Here is a 27,663-nt window from a genome sequence, read left to right on the forward strand (position 1 = left end):
GTGTGTGTCTGAAACTGGGACAATAGTAGATATCTGGCTTGGCTCCCTCACACCAGCCGTTCATTTATGCCACATGTCATCAGAAATGAGGGAACACTTGGATTCAACCATGGTCTGTGTATTCTATCCTATTGGGATGTTGTGCAATTACCAAATGTACATCATTATGTAATCAACATTTTGCCAAGTTTAGTCTGCTTTGCATGTGCAGTTTTGTATTCACTTTAGTGGATCCTGAATGTTACTTGAACGATGCACCCGTTCCACTGTTTACTGTTTGCTGCAGGAACATTGTGTCCTGGTTTTGACTTGTCTGCTTTCTATTGCTTAACAACAATTACATACTGTTTTGCCAGCGGATCGATCCAATCCCTTGAGGGAGTTTTTCTGCACAGTGAAGTCACTGCATCTAGACAGAGGCTTGTCTTCTTTGTTGAAAGTCGACTTCCTTCCATTTGACATGAAAAAGCGTTACTGCACCATCATCCTGACGAACGAACAGGTAAACGTGTAGTGTGATTTCTCTACACTGTGCTGCAAGTGGCAAATGTTTAATGCACATGGTTATTTTATGTGACGAGGACTATTATTATTATTATTTTTTAAAATTTTATTAGTTTTCAAAAAAAGAAAAACCTTTAAAATAACAATACACAATACAAGACAACTCAACACACATCTCATTACCCAAACTAATCCTCCAATCTCAACAAATTCCGTCTTTCACTTCGTAACCTCATGTTTCTTACATGTCATTAACTTAAACAAGTTCCAATTTCAGCCGATTTTCTATTTCAGATAGCAGAAAGGTTAACGGAATTACCAATTTCACGTCCATTCCAATGTACATTTTCAGCCACCAATCGTCTGCACACAGAGAGGGATGTTTTATCGACCAGGGACCCAAATGTATTGTCCTCACATCTCTCAATGAACTACAAAACAACACCAAATGTTTAAGTGTCTCCTTTTCCTTTTTGCACAAGCTACACAATCCATCGTTGTCTACAATCTCTGCCCATGTGCAGAGACGTTCTTTAGTTGTAGATACATCCAGGCAAAACAGCATATAAAGCCTCCTTGCATTCAAGTCAGGGAATCGGGCAATATATTGTTGGATGTTTTTGAAGCCCCTTGCTTCAGCCGGTGCGTCTACCATCGCCTTTGAGGCAGCTCTCTGTGTCGACGTCCTGTCCCAATCTGCTCGCCAAATCTTGAGTTTTGCCGCAGTTGGATTCCCGTGTAATTGTTCTGGGGTGATGTCATACTCTGTCAACACATTTTCACATCGTTTTACCCACAATGAGGTGATGTCATATCCATTTGATGTTGCACTGTGAAAAAGTTCAAATTGAGGAATTTGTTCTCTCAATCTGGTTTTTCGAAATAAAGCTAGTAACTTCCATATAATTCTAGCATGCAATGATATCAAAGATAATTCATATCTCATACGTGCAGTCGAGATCCCTTTTGGCAGGCCCAACACTTTCGACCAGTAGATGTTCTCGAGGGTAGACCACAATTCATGGGAATATCCAAGCGCTTTTTCTGCACCATATGTTAAGACCGGTATTACCTTCTGTTGATAGAAAGTCAGTGCCGGTTTTAAAGAAAATCTGCCAAACTTTCTATTTAACAAAAACTCCTGGCATGCACATTGTTTGCATTTCCTTTTGATTTCTAGGATCCAGGGACCATCATATATACTTGCACTTATTACCATTCCCAAGTATTTTACACAATTCAGAGTATTCAAGGGTGTGTGTGCCAAGTACCAGGTGAATTTCATTTTGCAAGTCGCTGTTTCTGCGGATTTCAAGTTTTTAAACACAAGAATCTCACATTTTTTTGTATTGTTCTTCAAATGGTTAGAATTCACATGTTCCTGTACAGCATAGATTTTTCGTTGTAATCCAATTGGTGTTACGTCCATCAAGATCGAATCATCTGCATGTAACAACTGAGTTGAGATTTATCTAATTTCGGTGGGAAAGATTTCACCGCGTCTATACTGGCTCCAATATCTGATATAAAAAGGCTAAAAATTGCAGCAGCTAAAGGGCAGGCTTGTTTCACACCCTTGAATGTGTTAATCTCTGCGGACAATAGCACAGACTGATCTAACCAAATTCTAATTGAAGTTCCAGTATGCAGCTCTCGAATTGCAGCCATCAGATCTTCTGGACAGCCCCACGCTTGTAACTTTCCCCATAACATCTCACGGTCGATGGTGTCAAACGCGTAAGACAAGTCAATAAATGCCAAGTAAACTTGTGTGTGTGTTCTTAGTGCTTCCATTTTGATTAAATTTAGAATCATCAAATTCAATGAGCATCCTACATTCTTAACGAAACCGGATTGCCTCTGTCCACCCGATGTGTTTTTGTAGCCCAATCGACTAATTTGTGTTGTAATAAAGTAGCGTACATTTTTCCCATTATATCTAATAACGCTACTGGTCGATAGTTTTTTGGACGCGCTCGATTGCCTTTCTTAAAAATAGGCACTATCACCGCAGTTTTCCAAGACCTCGGAGTTTGGCGTTTTCATTTTATTTTTTCAAATAATGCCAAACAAACCTCAGCCCAGTTTTCTGGGTGCTGTTTGATGGTGAAGTTGGTTAGACCATCAGGGCCTGGTGCTCTAGAATTTTTTGCTTTTCGAATGATCCCCTCGATATCATCTTTTGAGAAGGAAAAAGCCCAGCCATTATTCTTTTTATCCAAAGGTGCAGTTGGTTCTTTATTAGGCTTGTATAACTCTGCAAAATGCGAGATCCACTCCGCCTCAGACACCAGGCTGGTTTGTAGAGCTCTTTGGGGTGCTTGTGTATTATTAAGGCCCCAAAAGTCTCTGGTGTGTTTATTATTAAGGCTCTCCATCATTGTCTCTGCATCATTTTTGCAGTATTTGATATTTGTATGATTTCATCCAGTTTTTATATTTTTGCTTGGCTACATGATTTCTCAACTTTTTTACTTGTAGCTCTAGCTTTCGATTTTGACGAAGCTCTGCTCTCATCAGACGTTTCTGTTTGAGTATTTCCGTGTTGAAACAATGTGTATGATCAAAGTTCGGATGTCTTAAGCCTATATTTTTCGTCTTAAATTGGAATAGCAGATCTTCGTATTCTACTGACATAGATCTCAAGCCGAACAGTGTGGAAATCTGCGAAACTTCTGATGAGTCAAGCCCAAGACAGACTCTATTGGCTTGTACCAAAACCTTGTGCGGCCAGAGTTCATTTGATTGAGACTTTGCTATTGATAGCTCTAGTTGTAACTTATCATGGTCGCTGTCCTTTAATACATTCATGGATTTCACACTCGAGTGAAGCGCGTCAGAGACGAACATATAATCGATAGTTAAAGTTTGATCCGCACAACGCCATGTTGGTGCAGGAGGTACATCTCCTTGAGTGCAACCATTCCGCATATGGATTTTTCTTGCGTCCATTTCCTCGAGCCATTCATGAGCTAAATTCATTTTGTCAGGTTGCATGTTGTTGAAATAGTCCACATTCAAGTCCCCACAAAGAATTATGTTCTCAGAGTTTTCTTCTTCCAACAGATTGTCTAATATCGTAGATATTTGGTCTATGAACACGTGCTTAGCAGCACTTTCATGGTGCCAATACACATTCAGAATCTTTATCTGAGTTAGAGGATTGCTCAATGCCTTAGAATTACCAATCATAGTTACTTGGACAAACAGTGAAAAGTTTGTAGATTTCATAATACGATAGGCCATCCTTTATCAGACTTTATTGCTGGATTACAAGCAAGTTCAAACTCTGCCACTAATGGAGTTTCACAAATCCAAGTTTCTTGTAAGCATGCAATGCCTATCCCTTCCAACCAGTTTGTTGTAAACAGGTGACTGAAGCCATAATTATTTGAATTTTGTCTTTAGGGCCATCATTTCGCTCACCTCCGTTTCCCACGAACATGCCCTTATTGTTCTCATACTCTGCATTTGCAGTCAGCTTTCCGTTGTCCTCTCGTAAGAAATTTCTTTCTTGACTCGCGCTTTCAATCTGACAATCGCTATTTTTGCCCGCTAATAAGGGCCGTGGTACCTTGTCCGACATCAGAGCAGATGAGTTTTCAATGATCTCATTTGCCAGACCAGATGATAAATCCTCGTGATATTTATAGATGTCGAATCCTAATGATAGAACGGCTTCACAAGCTTCCAAAATTACGGAAAAGATTATATTTGATGTTATATTTGATGTCAAATGCAACACTACCTTATCAGTCCGCTCTTCTTCAGGGAATACTACAATCTTTACATAATTTCACACAAACAAACAAACACATTTGACTCAATTAGGCATAAACCTGGGACATGATGCAATCGTTTTTTATCACGTTGTGTCTATCTAAGATCAGTTTCTCCCGAGAATCCACGCGCTCGATTACGAGCTTGAATACAGGCCACTTAGCCTCAAGACCCTTCTGTTCCATCTGATTTGATGTATTTAGATCAAAGAATTGTTATGTAAAGAATCACCCTCACGGACCTGTAAATGGTCTTGTTTTGATGGTGCCTGTAACGTTCCAAAATTGCCCCTTTCTCTTTCCACATCAAATTTGGTCGATTGGTGGTTTTTAGTCGCGCTACTACTGGAGTCACTGTTCAGTTTTTAACATAACTTATCCCATTTCTCATGTAGTGTAACAAATGCAGGGCTCATACTGCCTGTACTCACTGTACTACTGGGCTCTGTGCTATAAATAATAGCACATGACCTACTAACGGTTGCCTTACTTCCAATAGTAGGCCCTCCTCCTCCACCACGCTTCAGATGCCCATGCGCTTCATCATGAGTCTGGCCATCTTCCTTCTCAATTGCGTCATTGCAAATACCATTACAATGGACCTCTGGAGTCAATTTAGGACACGTTACTGCCACAGGGCCAGGAGGTATAACACTCACACTTGGCTTTTCATCTTCAATGTCATAATAGGTTGACATATTCATAAGCTCCTCTGAAATCTCATTAGAGGAGTAGATAATCTGTGCCACTTCACTGGCTGAAGTCGACCTGGAGACCTTCCCTTTAGTTTTACCGGTATTGTTCTTTAGCGTCAGGGATAAGTTAGATCCGTTTCCATTTGCCAATATGTGTAAGACTTTAATGTTCCTCAAACATGTTCTCGAACCAGTTAATTTAGAGTTTTTGCGTCCAGGCAGATTTTTCGGTTTCTTTAATTTATCAGAGGCTGTTTAACATTCATTGCCTTCCCTACAATTGGAGCACGTCTCTTAAAAATTGGGAAAATTCCAACTGCCTTACTTAAAGGAACTATGGACAGTTGCTCCTCCTCCCTCTTATCCGCTTCTTGATCTTGGTTACTTGATGACGTAGCAGTCTGAATGTCCAAAAGTGCCAAATGTTCTTGGCTTCGTGCTTGTTTGAAAGCCGCGTTAAAGGACACCTCATCCACATTTTTAGCTGGAGAGACTTCAGAAGTAAGTTCAAAATTCTTAGTGTTTGACAGAGGTTCACCATTTGTGCCCCCACACTTGGGGGACTGACCAGGGCTTAAATCAGATGAAATGAGTCGCTTCCGTCTCCCTTTACTTGATTGACTGATTGGTACACCTGTTATGGCCAAATCAGCTTGTTCTTTTTGTTGCCTGAAAGCATTTTTTTCTCACAGTAATGGCATTTTTCACATAGTGTTCAGACGCTGAATTATTTGCTGGCATAGAATTGGCTGAGGCATGGGACTGTTGTAAAACGTTTCCTATGTCCGGTTTTACATTTTTGAATAACGATAGGGCCTCTTTTGCCACTTGTGCCAGTAATTTTTTATCCATACTGTCATTGCGCCTTTGTTCCGTCAACATAGTCAGGGTTGCCTCTATACTTTTGATTGCGTCGTCTTGTTTGTTATTCCGACCAAATCGGTCCTCCAAGTCAATCATTTTCAATTAATTAATGCCATTAATGTAGACTGGTCCTTCATGTTTTCGTTAATCTGTTCATATAGTTTTGTGAAAGGTGTTGGTGATATTGCCATGGAAGAGATTAAAACCGATTGCAAATTGCTTATTCGAACTTCATCAGTAACCGCAGCATGAGCATCCATGTTGAACGGTTGCTCCCTTGTCAAACGATTGCTCTTTACTTTGTCGGCTTTGTCTCTCCTAATTTTAGGAAAGGGTCTATCCATCAATGAGGAATCCGATGTTAGGCTGTCCTCAGAATTGATGAATTCATCCTCTTTTGATGGCAACCTTTCCTGCGCCCTATAGCATTTTTCTCTTGCACCTCTTAGATTGTCAGACATTCTTTTTTGTGACGTCGGTAGTAGGCAGGGAAAATTTTGTACAGGTTTACTTTTGCGCTTGTCTTCCCCCAGCCTTTGTTGTTTGTATCACACACTCCAAAATATCTTCACTTGTATCTGACAATTGATAATTGTTCCTCTTTAAGTTTGCTTTCTCATGAACATCATCTTCAGCCTTACGCAGTTGTTGATGTTTTGAGGTGCGTTCCTTATTGATATGTACCAAATTTTGCAGCACTTTGTTTACTACTTCAAGTGAATTACGCCTATCGATGCCAACATTAACTTCCAATCCGCATCCTACGTCATTAGAACCATCCTGTTCCATTGCTGCCAATATACATAACCATGACCCCGCTGTTAAATCTTCAACCGTTACTACATGAAAAACCTCATAATTTGTTGTATCAACAGATAAAGGGCATAATGTGCGGTCCAAGTTGAGGTAATTTTCACCGTTATTATCTCCATTCTTGCCAGTGCACACCAGAGAGTTCAGTGACAACGTTGTATTTAAGTGAAGTTGCCCGAGCAGTTGAATTTGGGCCGAGGGTAGCATAGAATTGTTTTCTAAAGCAGAACCGTCCGCTCCCTTATCTGGTTCAATAATTAACTGAGATTGGTCATCCCGCCCCACCGGGGTGTGCTTTTGCAAATCGTTTACCGCACTCACCACAACGTCAATTTCATTCATATTTGCTTGTCTTAGTTGGTTTGCACGCAAAGCCAGTGTTTGCAGAGGCAGAGGTTCTTGATTCTACAGTGATGCAGCTCACATCCCCACCATCGACACTAGAATCAGCCATGTATCCAGGCCCCACCCCTTGTCCCTTGTGCAAATGTGCTGCGCATAACAATAAACTTGGAGCTTGACTTGGCAGAAAATCATCCGCCGGGTTGGTTAAATCCTTACTGAAAATGACTCCGTACCCTCACGTTTGCACTGGGCGCAAGTTCTTAACGGGGCATTTGCCATTTAGATTTGTTAGCGCTCTCAATGGGTGCACGGCAGTTGCGTGAGGAAGACTTTTGGGAGTGCAGAGTGCCCACTCGCCAAACAGCAGCTCCAAGCCCTTTCTCCACAGGGCTTACGCCGCAAGGGTGAATGAGGCAGCCTTTTATAGTCAGCTGATCAGTTCACCAGCAGTCTTGTCCTTAAAGGCACACTCACCTCGCTTTTCTTCAGTGATTCTCTCACCACTCGCCACACCACAACAGCAGCTCCAAGTCCTTTCTCCACAGGGCTATTATAGGGTAACAAGATATTGATGACTAGGAGACAGCCTGTTAGCAGAGCCTTATTGCAGCACTAAGCCACATATATACAGAACCAGAATGCTGTGGTGGACAATGGCTCTATCGACCCACCTGAAATTGCAACTTTAGTACCAGGGTTGAACAGTTCCTTCCACTGGCAGCGTGTCTACTCATAACATGTCCCATCACCTGGCCCCATGCCATTCTCAGGCCATTCCTCTCATCCATGTTTCCTCCTCTCCCTCACTCTTACCACCAGCACGTCATCCCACTCCACCTTCCCAGTGGCTCCATAACTTACTCCACTTAACAGATGTGTAACCCACTGGCTGTTCTCAAACCCATGGCATGCCACCTACCTGTCACCCATTCAGCCAGAAAACTCTTCTCTGTCCTCCAAACCCAGGTTTCTTTCAGTTGAAGGGCTTCTCTGCTTTGCTGCAGTCATTAGACATCTTCGTATTTCTCTCGGATTCCTCCCTCAGTTTCCTTTCATTCACTGAAAGATGACCACAGTTTCCTGTGCTCTCATGATCGTTTGGGTGACCCCCTTGCTTAAAACTGCCCCCGAAAAGCCCAGCTCTCAGGGTGTGATGGTGCAGTCAACCTTGCCAAAAAGGTTTCCTTCGCCATCACATTGTTCAACATCCACCATGCTCCTTTCTTCAAAGCCTGCCATCTCATGCTAACTTTTGTGACTCCTTTACTTTACTAATCTATGAGTTCTCCTGCTAGTCTGTCAACCAATCTACCTTTAAAAATCTTTTTATTAACAAAGTCTTCCCCTTTGGCACTCCAACACTGTTCTCATTAGCAATTTCAATGTCTGGATCCCCCAACTCTAACTACAGACCTTCCTTTCCAACCTTGAATCCGAGCCCTCCACCTTATTTCTGTCGGTACCTAAATAAATATTCCACTGCTAAATCTGATTCTTATCCTAGATATAGTCAACAAGGCCATCGCGAGCATCGCAGTAGCCCTTCTGACCATTTTACAGTTTCATTTCGTCCTCTCTTCCTCACTGTCCCTCCATTGACTCATTGCATGTTCGCATCTCCAGATCCTTGAACGGCCCACCTATGCCTCATGCACTGTCTCCCCGACTAAAACACTTTTTTTCAAATCCTAACTCTTCCATCTAAGCTGTCACCTGCAAAGGCTGTTCCTCAAACAACAAGGTTGCGCCCTTTAATCCCGCACAATTGCTGCTAAAAAATCTGTCGCCAAATTGTTCCATGTGCTGATGCCAGCCAATCCAAATCCCCACTGGGGCCTGTGGAATGCTCCTCCTACAATCACCCCAAGCAAAAACCTAGATTGATTCCCCCCAAACCCTCTTTGTGGGTATAGGGATATCATCGAGAATGCTGGTAGTCCAAGCTCAGCAGGAGAGCTTTTTCAGAACATTAGCAAACTTGTGTATCCCCTCCTTCATTACCTTTTTTCTCCTCCCCTTCTGAGAAAATCTTGATAACTGTTTAATTTGCAGAATTGCAACTATATGTCAAGGCAATGCACCTCCACCCATCACACTCTTCTGTATGTTGCATGTCATTAAGTGGCCCATGTCAATAATCTCTTCTTGCTGAAGTTTTTTTCATTTTTTTAAAATTGTTTTATCAGACATATCCTCCCCTATCCCTTCTCCTCTACTGTTTTAAAGCTCAAATGTCCTGGTTCCCCCCTTATTTACTGCATTTTTACTTCCCTGTATCTTTATCTACTAGTTTTCAGTATTCCTAATCGCCATATATGTCATTAACAGGGATCCGTCATTTTTTTCATTATAGTGACTAAACATGATGAAACTTCAGGCTCCCTCTTACCTTCATCACACAGCTTTTCGAAGATGCTCAACATTTCCCTTAGGCCTGAAGTGCTCCATTTTCCTCTTTAACATGAATAAAACACTTAAATCCCCTCAATAAAATGTCTTTACTTAACACTTCTGACCCATAAAACTACTGCCACATTCCAAACCTTCCTCAACCAGTAAACCTCAAGTTTTCACCTTTTATCTGTGCAGCCACCAGTCGACACCCAGGGCCTACTGAACCAACATCCTTCTAGTTCCTTTGCTCCTCAAGGCACTTAGCTTATCATCGTCTTTGTTCTCGACAGTCTCCTCCTGCTTTCTCACAACAGTTGCTGGTGCCCCGATCCTTCTGGACCACTTGGTATTTGGCAGAGTGGACAACCCCAGCCTTCTTCTATCTTGCAAGTCATGGGGCTTGCTTTCGCACAACCTCCTTGCATTCGACCAGAAGCAACAAATACTCTGTTCCTATTCAAGTGATAATCATTCGGCTGTGGCATTTCTTTTAGAGTCCTTCTCAATCCATCCTACTGTGTACCTGTATACTCTTGCCTTTCCCAACATAGTTTGATCTTTTACTGTTGTGTTGATGATGCTCAAATCCTCATTTATGAAACATCCATCCCATTTCGACTGCTTCCACTTCCTACATCTGCTTAGAAGGAGTTTACACCTGGATGAAAGACAATTACTCTAAACTTTCAAGACTAAAATGCTGTTTTTTCAATTGCTGAACAGAAAGGAGAGCCTATTTCTTTTTTCTGGCCTCATCCTTATATCTTTTCGAAAGCTATGTCTTGCTTTAAAAACCCTGACTTCCCCCCAGACAACCACCTTTCTCTGTCCACGTATTTCACTTACTCTCTGAATCTGCTGGTCCAGCTGTGGTGCCCCAGAGTTATCGCTTTTTCCCCTCCCTCAGAAAACTCACAGTTCTTGATGCCTTATTCTATTCCAGGCTGGACAATGGTAACATACTGTATCCTGAACTTCCCAGGGCCTTTACTTATACATTGCAGACAATCTATTCCTCACTGTATGCAGATCTTCATCATACTCCAGATGTTATCAACCTTGCAGCTCTCCTTCCCTCTTGGTCATTCCAGATTCAAGGAATATGGTTCCACCAGAACTCTACACTCCTTCTCCTTGTCTCTTCTATTAACAATACATCACCGTTGGCAAGGATGTTTGAGCTGATACAACTATGTTTAAACCACCCATCCTTCTCCTTTTTACCATTGGGAACACGACTTCTCCTTCCCTCATTGTGGCTTTTCGCTTGTCAACCTGTGCCAACACTAAGGGACACATCTGTGGTGTTTGGTGTCCTAGCTAAAAGCCAAATGAAATAAGTGAACAAGGAAACCTAGGCCAACTTAAAAATATGGTGGATTTTACTTGCATATTTAGGTATGTATCAGCAGAACATGGCCATTCTGCTCCCATTTACATATCCTAATTTATTGGATGCCTCCTATGCCTTTAAGCTGATCCACCCACTAGCTATTTATATGCAAGAATGTCATTTTAACTACTACTGTTCCCCTAGTGAACAATATGCTCCTTGGATTACTAGCTTTCTGATGAGCTCCCTCATAGGCTTCTAGTACCTGCGAGAGCAGAGATGCTGGAATGCGCCCTTCTGAAAAATAAAAACAATGAACGGATTTCTAAGCCCTCCTGTTGCACTATAAATGATGGCAAGGATGATCATTTTGGGTTCACTAGTGTTTTTAGTATGTGCTCATATGCTCCATCAGGCATCTCCAATGTTGCCTTTGTATCCGGTTCTGTGCAATTTTAGTTTCTTTACAAGTTTTATATTTGATTGCTTTTTTGTATCCGTTTCTTCATATTTGATTGGGGTAAACGGTAGTGTGATGTTGGTTCTTGTTAGGTCATCGGGGTTAAATGTCATGTGGTGTGTGACACATTCTTAGATGTCATCACTTCCCACCGAGGGGGAGCCCCATTCCCATGAGGTCAGACAGGTGAGGCTGCTACCCGATAGTCCCCCTGTCGGTGGTATGCAGTGGGAGGATCTTGTGGGGAGTGATTCCCCCTCCTATGGACAAGGCCGATCATCTCAGGGGAACGCGGTATGCCAACCCTTCATCACCTCCACCCACCTCGTACGCATTCTCCCATCTCGTCTCTCAAAACTCTGTAGCCCACACTTCCATTTGCCTGTGTAACATTAAAAACCTAAGATTAACTGGGACAAGGAAGAGTAGGGATAACCATAGAAAGACTTCCCTTGAGGGTACTGGGATGAGGGGAACATGCAGAGCAATGAAGTGTCCTCAAGAGAACGTACATGCACATTCCAGAAGAAACAGTGAGTGCGGCAAGGGTGAAGGTACTGAGACGTCCCTGTTCGGTCCAGTGAGGAGGAACAGGATGGAAGCCTTGCCAGGAGAAGGTCCGGGCATGAGAAGAACCTGAGCGGTTGGGGCAAGCCCAAATGTGCACGCGGAAGAAAGAGGCACGGTGTGGGGATGCTGCAGACCGTTGGAATACTAGAGAATCTGGGGAAAGACCGATGCTGGGAGAGCCCCAGACCAACCGTAGAAAGCCAGCAGGAACCCAAAAGGTACCTGGGTTGCTGGGAAGGTTGGTGAGGGCAAGAGGGAATTGGGGAGAACTCCAAGACTACTGAACAAGGGCAAGAAGGGAAAGCCTGGGAAGAAAATCTGAATACAGGTATGGGACCCACACCTAAAAAGGAAGGAGAAGCATCCAAGTTATCTTCTTCGTGGCAGTACCTGGCAGGAGAAAGAACCAGGTCTGCCAGAGCCCAACACTAAAGGAATTGTTGGAATCCATCCTCTTTGAGGCAGTGCCTGACAGGAGAGTGCACCACATCTGCCAAAGCCAAACCCCAAAGGAACTTTTGCAAGCCATCTTCTTTGTGGCAGTACATGATGAAGAGAGGCCAGAGGGAGGGAGTAATTGCCCCTGGTGCTGTAAACTGTGATAATAAGCCTGAAAAAAGACCAAGGGAAGGGAGCCATTCCCCCTGGTGTTGAGAACGATGATACAAAGTCTTAGAAAGACCAGTTGAAGGGGGACATTCCCCCTGGAGTTGTGAACTGTGCTAAGAAGCCTGAGAGAGGCCATGGGAGGAGAGTATTTCCCCCCTGGTGTTGCGGAAAAGTGAACCCAAAATAATAGCAGAAGGGAGTCATTCTTCTGGTAACCTGAAGACTAGGGGAAGGGAGTCAGTCCCCCTGGTTGTGTGAAACTGCAAATACAAGATATCAGGAGAAGGGAGTCATTTTCCTGATACACAAAGTGAACACCTTTGAGATACCAAGTGGTAAAAGGTGAGCATTGGGTCTGCCAAAGAAAAGTACTGAAACTTCACTTTTTTTTTAATCAAAGGACGATTGTGACCCAAGGGAAGGAAGACATTTCCCCTAAGAAGAAGCCAAGGTCTCAAAGTGAACTTTGCCTAAAGTCCAGAAGAAGGGAGCCATTGTTCTGGATCAGGAAGCTCTACTTTATCCTTAGTTAAGTTAACAAGTGCAAAGGACAGAATTAGAGTTTTGACAAACAGTGGTGGACTCTTTCATTTATTTGGACATCCTGACAGCCACGTTAGCACTTTAGTTGAGGCAGGGGCACCCCTCCTAGATATAGGGACAGTTAGGGTTTTCCCTTTTTGTTTTTATCTCAAATAAGTCTATAGCAATCACTATGCACCTGTGAGTCAGTCTCGTCCTGCACGCTTACAGAGGTTAAGTCATTATCTTGTCATTAGCAGGTTCCAGAGTCTGTGATGGCATTCACCCAATACCCAGTGGTTTGGGTGAACTGATATTCGTAGTTATCCACTTTTGGTACCCCAAAATTTGATTTGTTGTTTATGTAGAGGTTTCAGCTAACATAAATGCAACCACAAGAGGTCTACGAGCACTGCACAACACTGCAGACCAAAGGGCACACTACCCATAAAACATGAAAACTTCTTGAGACTTTGTTTTTTACTCTTTCAAAAAAAATATTGCCTAGAAAAGTCACTTCAGGATAGAGGAGGGCAATGAGGGCAGAGAAAGACAGAAGGGGGAAGAACGTCATTGTGAAGGATAATCTGCCTGGCTCATTACACCGTTCCCCCTACTAAAATGTCAGAAGACCTACTCATTGCATGCAATATCAGTGACAGTGTGATGCCCTTCTGGGTCCATGATAATGAGAAAGAGCCATTGAATGTAAACATACTTGTGGAATTCAGCACACATTTTGGTGGTGTGTTGCTTCTTTTTAACTTCTATATTTTTATTAGTACATTTCAATATTCAAATGCTTAGTAATATAAGCAAAAGAGAACTATGTTACTTCAGGAAGAATAAATGATGAGGGGTCCTAGTATATAACTCATTGAAACAGTTAAACATAAAGGTCCATAAAAGATCTCCAGATCACATTAAACATATGTTGCAGCATGAACGTAAGAGACTCTAATGCAGCAGTACACCCCTTAATCTATTGCAGATTCAATAGAAATAGCTGCACTCTTTGGGCGTAGAGTGGGCTAGTTCTACTGAAGGTACTCAGTGACTTTTCCAATTTTACAATGTCAAGCACTTAATTGGCTCAATGAATGTAGTTAATCTGTTCACTCACTATCTTCAGTTGATCACATTTGTTTTCCCAAAGGTTACCCTAATCTCGTCTCCTGTAACTGAATCGACCTTTTGTTCTACCCAGGGCCAAAGAAGGCGTGTTCTGTGGTAACTCCTTAACATATACAGTTGTTCCAGCTTTTGTGTTTTGCTTTAAATTTTGAATTTGCAAGCACCAAGTATTTGTGGTCTTCTTGTACAAAGGTAGTTTAAAAATGTCACCAATTTTTGCTTTATTTTATGTATTTATTTATTTTGATTTAATTGAAATTCAATATTTACTAAAGTTATTTTGTTAGAAAAGTTTGTCCTATTTGTTACAAACATTGTCCTCTTTTCATTTCCATTTTTTCCTCCCTAAATTCAGCTTTAGTCAATTCCAATTAATCCACATTTGGCATTTCTTTTCGCTATGTGGAAGAGTTTTTTCATGTTGGCGTATGACAATCAATTTGACAATTCGGTTTCGATTTTAAATTCTCCTCTGCATTTTCCTTGAAATCTGGCAAAGGTATCTAAGTCAAATAGGCAGGTTTACCGTTTCCCAGTGATCTTTCTTAGTGGCTGCCCTTCCAGCTCAGGCCGTCTCCTGCAGCCTGTCAAGGCCTAATGAGTGGAAGAAAGTAAGTCTCGAAATAGGGGGCCCAGGTGTGCCATGCGTGCCGAGTTTGTACCCAGGCATTCAAGGAGAAGATGTTTGATGTTATCCACTACTTCCTTCTTGTTACAAAATCTACAGGATTTTGTGGTTGATTGGCCTCTTACTGACAGAATTTCATTAGTTAATAGTAGGTTGATTCGAATCTTCAAGAAACCTTGTCGGATTGAGCGGTCCGGAAAGCTTGCCAAATAGGTCCTTACTTCATTGATCTTTATCGGGAAATGAGCAGAAACGATGATAATTTTAGCTTTGCTGTTTCTTCCAGGGTTATGATCCAGTCGAATTGAAGCAGACGCTTACAGACCTTTGTGGGATTACTTATAAATTCCTCCTCAGAGCTTTCAATTTCCCTCAGAAGGGCCCAGTTTGTTTCTCCCCAGTTTGATAGTGTTTCACATGTGCCTTTATTTAGTTTGTTCCGTAACTCCTTCAAGATCTTCGGGGGATTAGGTAAGAGTAGTTTCCTATACAGCATCAGCTTATTTCTAGCCACTGTGGACTTGAATGACATGAGGCTCAATTCCTTGCAGATGGCCGCCACAGGGGTTGAATTTGGGAGATGCAGTACTATGTGCCAGAAGAGCTCTTCCAATTTAGGCCACAAGTTTTCCGGCAGCGTTGGCATGGCTTCTACCCCATATGTCAGACTCGGTACTGCCTTTGCCTTGTAAAATTTGATGAAAGGGATCAGAGAGAAACAAGCATATTTCTTATTAATGGTTTTCGCCTGTTTTCCCATGGAGGTGCTCCTGCTTGGGAGATTCAGTTACGTTGTTACTGATGATTACTCCCGAATATCGAAAGTGTTCCACCTTTTCCAACGAGCTCCCATTGAGCCTTATTTTCCCTTTTTCCTTTTTTCCTAGTTTGTTATCAAAGGACATTATTTTCGTTTTATCCTTATTGAGTTCAAGATTGTTATAGCTCAGGTACTTTTGTAGGTTTGCCAGTTGTCTCTGTAGGCCGATCATGGCCATGGCCATGTCCATAAGTATAATGTCATCAGCGTATATGATTCTAGCTATTTTGTCATCACCCAATGAAGGAGGAAACATTCTAACTTTGCTTTCATGATCTTTACTCTGGTGTACGCGTTATATAATGCTGGCGCCAAATGGCACCCCTGCTTCACTCCTCTTTCTGTCTTTACTTCGGTTGATCGAAGACCTGCATTATTCAACCTGGCTTGGATGGATGTGTCGGTGTAGAGGGCTCGAATAGGGTCCAAGATTGAGTCTGGATAGCTATTTGTCTTCAATTTGCCCCATTGAGCTTCCCTGCTTACCTGGTTGAATGCCTGGACCAGGTCAACGAATGCTAAGAAAATCGGTGGTTTGTTTTCTTTGCATCTCGCTTTCAGAGTGCTCAGAGCCAATATATTTGTCGAGGTCCCCAGTCCTTTTACAAAGCCCGCTTGCATCGGGTCTGCCATTTTGCTTTCCCAAGTCCAGGCCAATGATCCAAAAATCTTGCCTATGGTGTCTAAAAGGGCAATTGGCCTGTACTGCCTGGGATTGTCTCTAGCCCCTTTTGTAAAGATCGGGAAAATGTGAGCTTTTTTCCAAGAGATGGGGATTTTCCTTGCCCTCTTGCAGTTGTCAAAGACCTTACTTATGAACGCAGCCCATGCCTCTGGGTGCTGTTTTAAATCCAGGTTGGAGATTCCATCTGGCCCCCCCTACTCCTGAGTTGTTTAACTTTTTTTTTTGTCCAAGATAACTTCTGGATCGTGATATATCTTGGAGGCTCCCCCCCCCCACTCCCCTCTAGGGTGCTGCTGATGGTGTGGGGGGAGGTTTGTTCAGTGGATTTCTGTATGGATTGGTAACGTGGTCAATCCACTTTTTCTCCTCCACGTTGTTATGCAGCTTGTTTATTGGGGAGGCCGTTGATTTTTTGATCAATGACCAAAAGGCTGTCGATGACTTTCCACTCAGGGCTCTCAACATTGTTTCCGAATCTTGTTGAAACAAGGTTACACGGGGGTGTCTAAGCCATGTTTTATACCTTTTTTCCTCCATCACTGCTTCTTTATTTTATTGTAGCAACCAAGGGTTGTGCGTTTGACATGGTGTAGTGAAAAAATGTTGTGAAATGTTAATGTAGAAAATCCTGTGTGACTTTCTAGTCACCTTAAGTTTTACAATGATCCATCACTAGGTTTGCACTTTATAAATCCCATACATACACTAAGCTGTGAACATTTGTTGACAATAACCGGTTGTCCGTTGTAGTGCAATGAGCATGAATGCTAATCTATTGAAGGCAAAGGATACAAAAAAGGGGTTCTATGTGAAAATGTCAACCAGAAAATGTTGTCATGGAGGCGATTTTTATTTTCCCCGACTCCTGAAAAGCATTCCCCACATAATCTAGGACTGGTATTATTTACTTCTAAACTGCAGGCCTCGAATATTTGGGGAAAGTGCTTAATTGCATCAGCACCCTGTGGAAGGTAGTTTTATTCACAGGGATGCGGACGAATGTTGCAACTGGTTTCATTGGGAAAGTTCTGTAATATATGGGATCATAACAATTCAATGTTTAATATTTCTGGTCATCCGGGGATATCACAGACTCATAGAAGGGTGGCCATCCATATTCTTCCAACTGCAGATCATGAATGAGCTTCAGCCTTTTTATGATCCATCCAGGCCTAGCAATTAAAGGTTAGTATAACGCCTCGTGCTCTTCCTACTTGAGTTAAAAAGATTTACTCTAGGTAGTCCTTTGTGACTCAGAACCCCAAAATGAATGGACTGGACAGAGCAGGGGGATTGGAAGGATGAAAAACAATGAGCAGCATCATTTTCGCTAGATCCCAGTAGTAGTTCTCTGGATCATATACCATTTTTTGAAATCTGTTTGCTCTGCCGAGTTTTATTTCAAAATTATCTTCAACCATTTGATTTTTCTGTTTAACTATTTGATATTCCAATTAATCTAACTGAGTAGTATTGTGCTTATTTCAAAGGGTGTCCTATTACATCTAAGACAATTTATGTCCTGGGTTTTGTGAGGAGAGCTCCTTTGGATACCCCATGGGGACCTGTTAGTGTGGTGACAGCATGGATCCCTAGCCAAGACTTCTGAGACTGTGTAGAAGCACCGCAGGAGTCTGATAAATGGGTCTCTGGATCTAATTGTTTTCATTGCATCCCATAGATCTCCTGCTCTTTATTGTTTTGTTTCCCTGAATTGTGCTCTTGCTGTACATGATCTGACTGTCTCTAGAGCAAAGATGTGTTGAGAGAGTTGGCTCATCCCCAATCCATTCTGCCTAACCGCCACTTCGGAATGTGCCCACATTTGCTCATTATGTCATCATAAATGCCGAATTCTAGTACAATATGTCCTTTTAAAAAGACTTTGAAAACACCAGTTACCGATGGGTGGACATGATTCTTATGGTAGAAGAAGAATATTTAGATGTGTTTTTTATTTCCAAGAAAATCCGATTCTGATCAAAGCCCATTTGGCTGTGCAGCTAGGGCTAGCTGTGTTTTTAGTTATCAGGAGAGTGATTATTGTAGAGGAAAATGCAGTAGGATCAAATGCGGATTTAAGGGAGTGTTACATTGCTAAGTATGTGCATTTGAAAACCGATGGAAAGAAAAAACATTTCCAATGTTGCATGGATTACAGAAGGCTAGGCCTTATGGTCTTTTCACAAGCCTAGTGCAGTGTGAGGACTCCATCTTGAAAGATCCCCACTTGCTGGTGAGATGAGTTAAGTTAAGCCACACAGAAGCAAGATACATCCACACGCATTCTAACGGCGGCACATTGCTTTGTTGATGTAATTCTGCGCACACAGCTCATTTCCAGCCTGGCCCGGGTCAACTTGGCTTCAAACGGAGCACCTATAAGGGATTGCAAGTTGAATTGGGAAGCTAGCACACAACTGCTCTGTCCTCATTCAGGAGGTATATGGTGAGCGTTCTGATAGGCTTCTAATTTGACTGCTTACATATGAGGCCTATTGCACTATTTTAGAAGTTTGAAAAAGCTCCTCAATGAAGTCGTACATTCTTTTGCTGTGCTCATAGACTGCAATGCATTAGAACATCTATTTCAAGCATTGCACTGGGGGGCAGGGAGTACGCAGGCTCGGGTTTGTCTGAAGTGTCTTATTGGTGTACGTCAGGGGTGCACAACTGATTTTGACAGAGGGCCGAAAGTACCTTACATGAGGGCTGATGTGGGCGGGACGTGGCAGGAGGCTTTTTCAACCCCCAATTTGTATTAAACGCATGGAAAAAGAATGTTTTTGAGGGGTAACGATTTTTATTTGCATTTCAAACTTACATTTTGTACTACACATTTTCCATTGTTATAATTTATTTCTATTTAGTTATTGTATCTCGTCTGTTTAATTAAATTATATACATTTTATTGACCCTAGATTGGACATTCTGTTATTTTGGACTGCTATTGTTTGCTGTTTGGGTTGCCCAAGAGGAGTATGGCCTTTGTTGAGTCAGGTTTCCTCAAAAACCAAAGGATGTACATCTCCTAACGGTGCCTGTTTTAGCTTTATTATTGGGTTCACTCTTGGAGTGCAACACTATGCCCCATGGCTCCCACCCCCAACCAAACACTATGCCCCCTGTCCCTCACCACCCAAGCAAACACTATGCCCCCTGTCCCTCACCCCCAACCAAACACTATACCCCATGGCCCCCTCTCCCCCAACCAAACACTATGCCCCATGGCTCCCACCCCCAACCAAACACTATGCCCCATGGCCACCTCACCCCAACCAAACACTATGCCCCATGGCCCCCTCACCCCCAACCAAACACTATGCCCCATGGCCCCCTCACCCCCAACCAAACACTATGCCCCATGGCTCCCACCCCCAACCAAACACTATGGCCCATGTCCTTCACCCCCAACCAAACACTATGACCCATGTCCCCCCTCACCCCCAACCAAACACTATGACCCATGTCCCCCACACCCCCAACCAAACACTATGCCCCATGTCCCCCTCACCCCAACCAAACACTATGCCCCAGGGCCCCCTTACTCCCAACCACACACTATGCCCCATGGCTCCCACCCCCAACCAAACACTATGCCCCATGTCCCTCACCCCCAACCAAACACGATGCCCCATGGCCCCCTCACGCCCAACCGGATACTATGCCCCATGTCCCTCACCCCCAACCAAACACTATGCCACATGGCACCCCCAACCCCAACCAAACACTATGACAGCTGGAAAAAAACACCTTGTTGGAGGTGTACCGTTTTATTTGTATTTAAAACATACATTTTGTACTATACATTTCCCCAAATCATACAGGATGAAACAGTGAACCAGACATAGTTGATCAGTGAGAAACATTGCAGCGTTTCTCAGCTGTCCGTTTCTGGATCTCGGGCTCCAGTGAGGTTGTTCCTACTCTCAGGATAGCATGGAGATGTTGGTCAGTTAGTCTTGTCCTTAGGCTGGATTTATGTAGTTTCATTTGTGAAAAGACTTGCTCACAAATGTAAGTACTGCCAAACATAGATACCATCTTTAATGCTTCCCGTGACAGACTGGGGAATTGAGCAGTGTCCAGAGACTGATGGAAGACTAATAAAGTGCTTATCTTTGGGGGCACTACAGCACTGAAGTTCAATCAGTTCCAGTTGCAGTTCAGGTTGCACACTGTCAACATCAGCTGAGAAAAGGGTCTGCAAAAAGTTTAAAAGAGGCTCACTGGGATTTGAATTGTGAGAAATGATTCTCAAAAACATTTTGCAGTTCCTTCAGGACCTTCATATGCCGATACCATCCTACATACTTGTCATGGGGGAAAACCTCTGCACATGCGGGGTAGTGTACCAGCATCCCCTTCTCCGGTTGGGCTGTCAGAAGCCTTAACTTTATTTCAAAGGCACAAACTGCCTCAAACAGATCCAATATGAGATTTTGGCTCCTTGCAACTTTAAATTTAAATCATTGAAATGGCCTGTCAGGTCAGTCAGAAAAGCAAAGTCAGCCACCCAGTCAATATCCTGCATGACAGAAGTGTCCATTCCCTTTTCATCAAGGAATGCTTTAATTTTGCGCCGTAAAGCAAAGAATCTCTTCAGCACATTGCCACGACTAAGCCATCGAACATCGGTGTGATATAGGACATCACCATAATCCGCCTTTACCTCTTCTAAAACGCCTGGAGCAATCGGTGATTTAAAGAGCGTGCACGGACAAAATTAACCGTTTTTACAACAAAGTCCATCACTTCAGTGAATTTCAAATGTTTTGCACATAATGCCTCCTGGTGGATGATGCAGTGATCATTTTTTAAATGGACAGCCTTCTCGCCCAAGTGCCTTTTCAAGCAGCCATTAAACCCATTTTGCTCCCCAACCATGGCTGGCGCCCCATCAGTCGTCACGCCTTCCAAAGCATCCCATGGCAAATTTAAATCATCGATGACTTTTTGAAAGGCATTAAAAATGTCAGAACCAGTAGTCCTGCCATGCAAAGATACCAGGGAAGCCAGTTCCTGAAAGACTTTGCATTGATTATCGACCCCCCCCCAAATGAAAATTAAGAGTTGGGCTGTGTCTCTTTCATCTGTGCTCTCATCAAGGGCAGCTGAAAAGAACTTGACATCCTTACACTGCATTTCCAGTTGGCTGTAACAATTGTCAGCCATGTCTACAATACGCCGCTGGATACTCATACGTGAAAGGGGAACATTTGTTAAAGCATCTTTTTTTTTCTTTACACACTGCCTCACAAATCTCCATCAGGCAGTCTTTAACGAAATCCCCATCTGTGAAAGAACGTGCTAACCTTGCAATAAGCTGTGCAACCTTATAACTCGCAAAGGTGGCACATTCAGATTCTTTTTTTTCTGGGCAAAAACACCCTGTTGCTTAGTCAGCTGTGTTTTTAGCTCCCCAGCTTTCTTAATTCTCGCTTCCCCCTGCAAATCCTTATATTGTGAATGTTTTGTTTCACAATGGCGGCGGATATTATAATCCTTGGGGACTGCTATGCGTTCGAAACAAATGAGACACGAGTACACATTAGGTTTGGACTCGATGAAAAAAAACTTCAATCCACTCATCCTTAAATTGACGGTGCTCCTGGTCAATCTTTCTTTTTTTTACTGCACTGAACATTGGCAGGGACATCTTTGGATAAAGATACGAACTCCACTGTTATGCTCCCACTCGACGGTCCAAGTCTAGAGTATATACAAATTACATACTTTTTTGAGAATCCTAGAAGCGACAAAAGAACAAGATCAGATAAAGAACATAGCCTTGCTAGCATACCTTTTCCTGCACTTAGTGATGGATACTTTCAGGTATCGCGGGCTGCATAGCATACCAAGCTGCTATGTTTGAGATTAAGGTGGAAATTGAGGACATTCTTTAAAAAAAATAAATAATATTTCAAAGCACAAGCTGTTGCCAAATTATAAGCTTGACTTTTGGAGCCCATTCCCAATCGGGCACAAAGTCGAACCCCCCCACACCCTCAACTCAGCACACACTCAAACATGCAGTGTTTGGTTCATTGGTGAATTCTAAACTGGACAATGTTAATGCCACCTTAATGGGCATTCCTAAATATCAGATTCAATGACTGTATTTAGCCCAAAAATGTCAAACAAGACCCACAAGCTCTGTCTCTCTCCTGACATCCTATCTTCCTCCTAGCTGTACTCCAATGAAACAGTGTTGGTACAGGTGGTGCTTTACCAACACCCAATAACCCAAATTAAAAGCAGAGGCTCAGTAAATGAGGGAATGCTCGAGTACAAGGATGCAAGCATTTTGTTTTTTTTCAGGCATCAGAAAAATGAAATCTGGGCATCCATGTTGCTGAACTGTAATCATCCATGTTCATTCCCCATACCTACTACATGGCCAGCTTTAGCAGAAACTACTCACGGAGCTGCATTGTTCCATCAATCGCCAACCAGATTTGCAAGCCCAACACACAGGACACTTAGTCTCCTATTTCAAGGGACATCCCTATAGGAAAAACTCGAGACAGAAACTTACACGGCTGAATCCTGGATGAGAAGAATGTAATCATTACACGTGTGGAGAAGCCAATGGACAATGAACCAAGAGAAGCCCCAAGAAATAAAGTTCTCTCCTGGCAGTAACATTCCACACTGGGTGCATGCTTTCTTAATTTTAAGGCCATGATCTTACTATGTACAAAATGACGTTATGGCCAATGTATATGTTTTACGTTTTTATGTTTTAAATGGTCTGTGGTTTGTAATTGCACATGCATCAGAAACTGAATGATGTGTTATTTATATAGCGCCTTAATCCAAAGCAATTATTTGTTGGTCAATATTGTTTGTATCTTTGCCCGTTTGCCTATGGGCCTAAGGCACAACATAAATGAATAAATAAATAGATAGATGGGGGCACACCCACAAACAAGCACCCATACAGACCCGAACCCCCAACCCCCCACCTCAGCACACACACAAACATGCACCCATACAGACCCAAACCCCCACCCCCCAACTCCAAACCCCCCACCTCCCAAATCAGCACACTCTCAAACAAGCACCCACACAGACCAGAACCCCCCACCCCCCAACTCAGCACACACACTCAAGCATGCACCCATACAGACCTGAATCCCCCACCCCCAACTCAGCACATTCTCAAACAAGCACCCATACAGACCCGAACCCCCCAAATCAGCACACTCTCAAACAACCACCCATACAGACCCGAACACCCCACCCCCAACTCGGCACACACACATTCCCCCAAACAGACCCAAACCCTCCACCCCCAACTCTGAACCCTCCACCCCCCAAATCAGCACACTCAAACATGCACCCATACAGACCCGAACACCCCACCCCCCAACTCAGCACACACACAAACATGCACCCATACAGACCCAAACCCCCCACCCCCAACTCCGAACCCCCCACCCCCTAAATCAGCACACTCTCAAACATGCACCCATACAGACCCAACCCCCCATCCCCAAATCAGCACACTCTCAAACAAGCACCCATACAGACCCAACCCCCATCCCCAAATCAGCACACTCTCAAACATGCACCCATACAGACCCGAACCCCCCACCTATGAACTCCCCACCCCCACTGTATGTTGTGTCCTCCCACACCTTCTACTATTAAATATCTTCTGAACGTACCTCTCCTCAATTGCAGTCTGTCCTTTTCTTTGACATTCATTTTAAGTTCCGTGACCGAACAGAATCCCCGAAGTGATGGAATTAGCGGAGGCAAAGTATTGTGTTTTGAATCTGGAAGTAATCTGTGATTGGCAGTGCATTGACTAGAGGATAAGGTGCGGCCTGGTTCGAAATTATAATGGGTCTTATAAACTGCATGTTTTAATGTTTTTGCACAACTTGCCCATGTAATGAATTTTAGAACAGTTGTCCTACTTTTAGGCATATGTGGGTGGTATCTAGAATTGGTGATTTTGTCTAGAGCAATCTATTGATGGTATCAGGCCTACATTAACAGCCCTGCCTATCAACTATGCTGGCAGGAATTAAGCTAGTCAACAATCCAAGTCTGAACCGGAAGGACTTCTGTGCACAAGTTGTGCAACCATATCGCACTGCAAAGGGAAAGAATGGGGTCATTTTTCAGATTACCATTTTTTAAGCAGGATGTAGTGTGAAAAGATGTGTGGTTATTAAGAAACACTTGCTATAAAAATTAATAGGATCCTGTTGAGGTGTGCCAGCCAGTCCATGCTAAATTCAGTCTGTAACTGGTCGCACAACTCTGCATCAGAACTGGCTGGCCCTTGATTATTTGTACCCCTTGTTTCCTGGCCACGCCAGTTCCTTCACGTTATGTGCCAGCATAGAAACTAAAAGAGGGCTTGTTTTCTTCTCTGGTCCATTGATGCCCATCTTGGTGTTTTTTGTCCATGTGTAGCTTCTTTTGGGTTATTGCATGAACCCACTCACCAAATATGTTCTATGTTGTACTGAGGTATTAACAGCCATAGTACACACCATGCTGGACTGTCTGAGAAGGTAACAATGCTTTGCTACCTCATTTAGCGCCAGCCCTGTGCGCAGGCTCTCATTTGCACTGGCCGGGCTGTCTTACCCTTCCGTGTGTTAGTGCCTCAACATTTGTCTTCATAAATGATGACGGTGAGAGTAACAAATACTAGGACTCAATGGATATAGGTACACAAAGGGTAATTCAGCATATTACCCAGATATAAACTTGGGAATGTGACGAAAATGCATAGAAAGAGCTGAGGTGCATAGAAAATAAAGTTCTGTTCAGTTCATTTCGGATTTAGCATAATCCATAAAACATTGCAAAAAACACAAATTCCATGCATTACATCATTTACTACAATTTCCAACAACCTAATTCAATTTTAGATGACAAGCAACAGTTTAGTTCAAACACATTCCCTCACATACAAAAAGAGCCTGTATAGCACTTGGCACGGCTCTAAAAACGTTGCCATAGATTAAAATTCATCAATCGCATGTTCAAAGTTTGCGTTCTGTGTTTACAAAATAGCAGGCTAGAGCAAAGGCAGCCTTTTAAACCTGCAAGGGAGAATTACCTCAGATGGCTGGTCTCCATTGCCTTAAACCAAATCCCCTAAATATACCAAGTAAGCATCATATGTCATTATACAGCGGGCAAAACCGTAGAAAATAGGTCAACCTTTCATTGTCCCCGCACAGGCAGCGGGCCCCCTCTTTATGCCTGAGATCCAACCATTTGCAAGTCATCGCTTATACAGGAAGAGCATTTAACGGGGCCTTAGAAGTATTTAATGGTATACATTTGCGACCAATGTAAGATACCTAGCTATTCTTGTACCATAGGGAAAGGGAACATATTGCCTAACAGTGATTCATATCCTCTCTGTTATTGCTCCAGAAAGTCATGAACCTCAGTTTTAGCAACTGCTTCGAAAATCCGGCAGCAGTATTGGGACCCTCGAAACGGGCTCCATAAACACTGCCTTTAGGGATCTTTTAACAGCAGTCAATCATCCTATTTTATGAAACCTCCCCAGAAACATCAGGTGCCTTACCAATGGTTTAGTTACATTTTCATTTTGACCCAGCCACAGGACGGCTCAGAAAAAAAATCTGCTTTTAACTAAAGGACATCTGAAAGATAGGGTAGCCCAGTTTCCAAAAGAGCACCATATATCAAAGTGGAATAGGGAACACCCATAAGCCGAGAAAGAAAGAATTTCTTCTCACATCGAAGCCTCTGCAAGTCACTGATGCCCCATAATTCACTCCCATAAACATCAGTGACCACGCCCTTTCCCCTATAGATTGTCAACAAATGCTCAACAGAAGGCTGTTGCAGCATAGTTGCAAATCTAAAGAGACCACCAATGACTTGCCACATCCTTAGCCTTTGCTTAATTATATTATGCTTCCATGTAAGAACTTAGCTAAAAGTTATCTCCAGATAGTCAAAGGAGCCGCTGGTAATAAGCGTAAAGCTATTAAGGGAAGTTTGCTTGCAGGGGTCTCTAAGATTTCTTCGAGAAAGGCATAACATCGCATTTGCATCATTGACCTTAAGTCCCTGGTGGGTCATGTGAATTTCGAAATTGTCATCTAGTATTTGTAAGAATTCTGGGTTTTATGCAATGAGTGATGCATCATCAGCATAACTCAATAATGGCAGCCTTCTTTTCCCACAGTGTGATACATCTGCGCTTGTAGCTTCTAATTGGGATGATGGAGAGTTTATATACATTTTAAACAGGAGGGGTGCCAGCATTCACCCCTGCTTGACCCCCCCCTTCCCTACTTCAATGTGTTTGGTTAATTCACCCCACTTCCATAACATTCTCAGATCTGTGAATCGGTATGTAGGGACTCCAATATCTGAACCAATGGTTTTGGAACAACCCTCATCTACAGTCCCTCTTGTCCGCGTGGTTGAAGGCTGAACACAGGCACTTAAGGCTACTGTGACGAATCTAGCAGTATTGTCACTGATTCTCTTGAGGGACGCTTCTCTTACATGGCCAGGGAAAGGCAGAAGCTACCGGACTCTGACCCTAGGGGTGGCTATCTGCGGGAGATCACATAGGGGAAGGCAAACACCAGAGAGGTAGGAAAATTATAGACTTAAGTAACCTGGCAGCCATCGTGCTACATGGCACCCATACACCTTTACAACATACCTGTGTGGCTTATTGTGACATAGAGGAACAAATCCCAGGCTTTCCCAACCAGTCACCTTAATTACCCCCTTGCCCCTCATTTTAGTACTGAGACGAGGAAGAAGGATGGAGCAATGAAGAAGACTAGAAGCGGTAAACCAACGTTGCAGTCTAGTCTTTGGAGAATTTTGACTAATGCTGGGAAGTTTAAAACTGCCACAGCTGATCAGAGTACAAGAGAGAGGCACCTGAGGGGGGAGGGAGAGAGGGAGAGAGGGAGAGAGGGAGAGAGGGAGAGAGGGAGAGAGAGAGGGAGAGAGGGAGAGAGGGAGAGAGAGGGAGAGAGAGGGAGAGAGAGGGAGAGAGAGGGAGAGAGAGGGAGAGAGAGGGAGAGAGAGGGAGGGAGGGAGAGAGAGAGAGAGAGAGAGAGAGAGAGAGAGAGAGAACGAACGAGAGAGAACGAACGAGAACGAGTTGGGATGCCAGAAAAAAAGCAGATTGTAAGAAGCAACGCAGAGGCTAACGCAGACAGTGTGAAGGGAGACTGTGCTGCTGACCGGCTGACAGGACACACTCCTAGTCCGCGGACTGAGAAAGAAGCAGAAGAAGAGACGCGAGGACCGCTAAAGCCATCCGGTAATTTCAGAGAGGATGAATGGGTTACTGGGGCGCTTGAAGGCAAATGCTGCATGGCATTGATTATGCAGGAAAGACCAATTGAGGACATTAAAGAAATTGACCCGGATGTGAACATTGTTGGTTGGTGACTCAACATTTAAAAGGAGGAAATAATACATGTACATACAGTGTTAAAAGTGGGACGGAAGCCCAATGCCTGAAAA

The 27,663-nt window shown here is 43.2% G+C and overlaps 1 protein-coding gene across 1 annotated transcript in view; it reads left to right on the plus strand.

The window, feature by feature from the left end:
- Positions 1 to 27,663, plus strand: part of CFAP47 (cilia and flagella associated protein 47) — a 3,369,192-nt gene that overhangs the window by 1,776,948 nt on the left and 1,564,581 nt on the right. The window contains exon 42 of the mRNA XM_069639370.1: positions 357 to 502. Coding sequence (XP_069495471.1) covers positions 357 to 502 — 146 coding nt within the window. The remainder of the gene's footprint in view (positions 1 to 356; positions 503 to 27,663) is intronic.

The sequence above is a fragment of the Ambystoma mexicanum genome, chromosome 7q (assembly GCF_040938575.1).
Source record: "Ambystoma mexicanum isolate Mex_15411 chromosome 7q, UKY_AmexF1_1, whole genome shotgun sequence".
Taxonomy (NCBI): Eukaryota; Metazoa; Chordata; class Amphibia; order Caudata; family Ambystomatidae; genus Ambystoma; species Ambystoma mexicanum.